The 4043-nt window shown below is 44.2% G+C and overlaps 1 protein-coding gene across 1 annotated transcript; it reads left to right on the top strand.

The window, feature by feature from the left end:
- Positions 1-1870: 1870 nt before the first annotated feature.
- On the top strand, positions 1871-2978 carry LOC149836729 (calmodulin-like protein 3). The gene has a single exon (XM_090007095.1). It carries the CDS (start codon positions 2024-2026, stop codon positions 2660-2662), a length of 639 nt encoding a protein of 212 aa, XP_089863221.1. The 5' UTR covers positions 1871-2023; the 3' UTR covers positions 2663-2978.
- Positions 2979-4043: the final 1065 nt, after the last annotated feature.

The raw sequence follows: 4043 nt of genomic DNA, 5'->3' as shown, positions 1-4043 counted from the left end.
CTTTATTTTCAAGAGATTATTCAAGGTTGTCTGTGTATCGAGAAACTAGGTCTCAATCAGTCCAAAGCATGGTTGAATCTTTGCGAGAGAGTGAAAGCTCGATTATATTTAAGAGTTGAAAGTTGCACAAACACCCATTACACAAAAAATGTGATCTTAAGCCAGATAACTATCACTTGAAAGATAACGTGCATAACGTATGCCTTCGAGCACATTTGGTTAAGGCTTAGTTGTCTTACCCACACCAAATTAAGTATTTACCAGCATGTTGATATGAATTGCAGAGAATAGATAGTGTGAAAGGATGTTCTTTGGCGGATTACTCATCCAAATGTTATTATAGAATGGACATTATATCGGGCACAATCTTTATACTTGAAGGGAGAGGGGATCATCTGCTGAGATTGTGGAATACTTTTGGCGTTTTGTTGGGGATATATTGTTCAGGGTTGACAAACACCAGAACTTTACTGCGTTTGGCCTAGGCAAACTAAATTGAATGGACAGAGATTAGGTATGGAAAGACAAGCTTCCATACTAGGAGTTTTAATGGGTCGGGTTTACCTAGACCCAGCCCGGACCAAACCCTATAGGGTCCGGGTATGGTGACAAATAAGAAAACTTGATTAAGACTCAGGTCCAGACCTGAAGGTCAGATTAATACATGGACTTGGTTTCTATCTCTATCTTATAGGTAAGAGAACTGAACATATTAGGTTATGATAGCTCTGAACCGTTAGATGTGTTTAACATGATTGATTTGGTGAGAATTGACTCTTGAATATGTTTTTATGAGCTGAAAAAATGGTACATTCATAGCCATTGATTTTAGATCACCCAAAAAAACTGTATACATGTCAGATTATGGCTATCCAAAAGCTTGTTCCCACCAAACAAAACATATAAATCACATCTGTATTAGGCGTGAGAAAAAAATACTTAAAAACTATAATTTTTAAAAGAGGCCTAACAAGACCTAACTAAAAGGCCGCTTAAGGAATGCATTACTTTAGTCGTAGGGGTCTGCCGACCCCAGTCCCCAGCTTGCTTATAAAAAAAACATGCACAACAAAAAAACACATGTTTTCATCCAAACCACGTGATTCCTAATATTGAATCTTCTGCCTTTTGCTGCAGACTACCGTGAAATCCAGATTACCAAATATGACCTCGATTTTAAAATTCGTATCAAACCAAAAGCAGGCAGATACCTACTTGAACTAGTGAGCCACACGTAAAACCAAATCCAAAGCAGCACGAAGTACTTGCGTACTAATCTCTTTCCCAACAACCGTTTGAATAGAAATCTCCTATAACCAAACAGCATGACCTAAACCAAGGAAACCCAAGTCAGAAAAGGCAACAAAAATGATGGTGAAAAGAGAAAGAACCGTTCGTCTCTCTCTCTCTCTCTGGCTCTCTCATTTTGGGCACTTTGGTCACCCGACTCACTTCCAATGTTCGGTATCGTTGCGATTCGTTCTGAATTAGGCTTTTCGCAACTGATTTAAACCGGCTAATTTTCAAATAAATCTTAAAAAGTAATTAAAAATATGTTTTTTATAGTTTTTTTAATAAATTTCGACACATGTTTTATGTGGTTAATTGAAACGATTCATTCCTGAATCGGAATCTCCCGATTCCATGAATCGATTTGAAGGGTTCGAAACGATTCTTACAACAATGGTTGATTTCTTCCCACACTTCAAAGAAAAGTGTAGTAGTGGAATAAACGAAGATGGGAAGGAGCCAAGGTGAGAAAATTGGAGCAATAGGAAGCTTCCTAGAACCTTCACTCCCCTGGAGTCACGCACCGAACACATCCTCATCCTATTTATTGCCAATCCTGCTCCTCCTTCCTCCCACCTTCGTTTCTCTCTCTCATCACCACCTTCCTCTTTACTTTTGTCACAGGCATTCTCTCTTTCTCACCTTCCTCCTGGCTTTTCTCTGTGGTGCAACATTCCTTCATTTTGCGTTATTTTAGTGCCCCGGCGTCCTCAGAAGCACTTTGAGGGAGACAATGAAGATCGTGAAGAAGATATCGTCTCTCATCCGATCGTCTTCTTCGAAATCTCGGTCTTCCTTCTCCGTCTCACTATCGAACCCTTCGTCGTTCAGCTCTTCTTCGTCGTCGGTGGAGCTCAAGGAGACCCCCAAGGGCGTCCTCCCCGAGTTCCAACGGTACCCGTCTCGGGAATCCGACGGGTGTCTGGAATGCGCGGCGGAGGAGGTGGAGGTTCACTGCGACTTCGCGGAGGTGTTCCGGATCATTGATAAGGACGGGGACGGGAAGGTCACGATGGGGGAGCTCGAGGAGGTGCTCCGCAGGATGGGATCGGGGGACGAGGCGGCGCTCATGGTCGGCTGCTTCGCAGACGCCAACGGCGACGGCTGCGTGACGATGGAGGAGTTCTGCGCCCTCAGCGGTCCCGCCGGTGGGCAGGAGCTTGTGGAGGCGTTCCGGGCTTTCGACGCCGACGGAGACGGCCAGATCTCCGCCGAGGAGCTCCGCTGCATGCTGGTGGCGCTTGGCGATGAGGGGTGCACGCTCGATGACTGCCGGCGGATCATCCAGAGCGTGGACTCCGACGGCGACGGATTCGTCGGGTTCGATGATTTCGAGAGGATGATGAAACGGCAGCAGATGGTGATGAGTTGAAGGGAGAGTACTGCTTGTTGGTTCTTCGATCTCTGAACTCGGTGGTGCTGGTGAAGAAGAAAAAAAAATGGTTACGAATCTGATCCGGCCCGTTCACACAATTTCTTTTTTTTTTATCTTCTTCCCTTGTTTTGCTGGTGAGGATATGGAAATGAGCAACCTTGCAAGTCAAATCGGTGGTGGATGGTAAGAAGTTTGAGATTTAAATTTCATGAGAATGTGGTGTGTATACGTTTTCTTTGCTATTTTGATGTCTTAAAGTTTTATTTTACTACGATGTCATGGGATATTTTTTAACGGTCGTCATCTTCTTGAATCTGTGAGCTGATCGTATTGAAGATGATGAAACATGCTAGCCAGCCCACGAGGGCTCTCTTCCAATTCAGGGGCCACCTCTGTTTGTTGCTTGATGTGATGACATAGTTCTAAATGCTGCAAGGTCGAAGCTAAGTGTGCTCTCCATTGGATAGAAGGAACTTAATGGTTTTTGCTACCAGAAGGTCCTGTCTAGGAATGCACAATTAACTAAGCCGGCTCAGTTAAACTTAGCTGGGAGCTTGACTTGGGCTGTAAATGAGCCGAGCTTGCACACTATGCTCTGGCTCGGAAGAGCTAACTAGCAAAGCTTGATCAGCTGATCGAGCTCGATAAGGCTCGATCCTCCTAAACAGGTTTGTCGGACCTGGGGACCTACCCCACCAGTCTCAGGCTTTAAGGGTTAACCCTGTTGTGAATTAGGGTTTTTCTTTTCTCTCTTTGTGTTTTGCCGGTTGAACTTTGTTGGTCATCGATCAAAAATAGCTCACTTGTCTGAGCATTGCGGCGAGGCGTATGGTGACACCTATGTTGCTAAGTGAAAAGCGTATGTCTTGGCTATTGCATATGATGGCAGCATGAGGCAACACAATATTTCTTAGGAGCTCAACAGGCAAGGCAAATCTCAAGTGCATTTGTGAGCTACATGCGCTGTACCACATGAGCCTCTCTGGTCACCCGTGGTTATCTCCCATGCTTTAAGAGTGCTACACCTGCAGACTGTTTTAACTTCATGTTCGCAAATGGAAGACTTTCATGTGTCATTGTAGAATATTCTCTCTTACAATCATAGGTAGGGAACCCATCCGTGAAGTTTGAACACATAAATGAGCTATTTCATTCGGAGGTGCCATGTCTACGTCGTGAGCTTGCCCAAACGGCAGAACTACGCATCTTTATGCACGTTGAGAATTACCAAGTTAAAATCAAAATATCACTGACAAATTCATATGTGGGGAAGACCCTGAAGTCTACTTACAGGAACATCATTTGAGACAAAACTTCAGTGTTCCCAAGCAATATTAGGGTTCTTCTTACTGACGGGGGAGTCAGTGCCCACAACACC

Source organism: Nuphar pumila, chromosome 5 (genome assembly GCF_984573655.1).
Source record: "Nuphar pumila chromosome 5, dmNupPumi1.hap1.1, whole genome shotgun sequence".
In the NCBI taxonomy this organism is placed as follows: domain Eukaryota; kingdom Viridiplantae; phylum Streptophyta; class Magnoliopsida; order Nymphaeales; family Nymphaeaceae; genus Nuphar; species Nuphar pumila.
The sequence above is the reverse complement of the archived record's forward strand: the minus strand, read 5'-3'. Positions and strand labels throughout refer to the sequence as shown.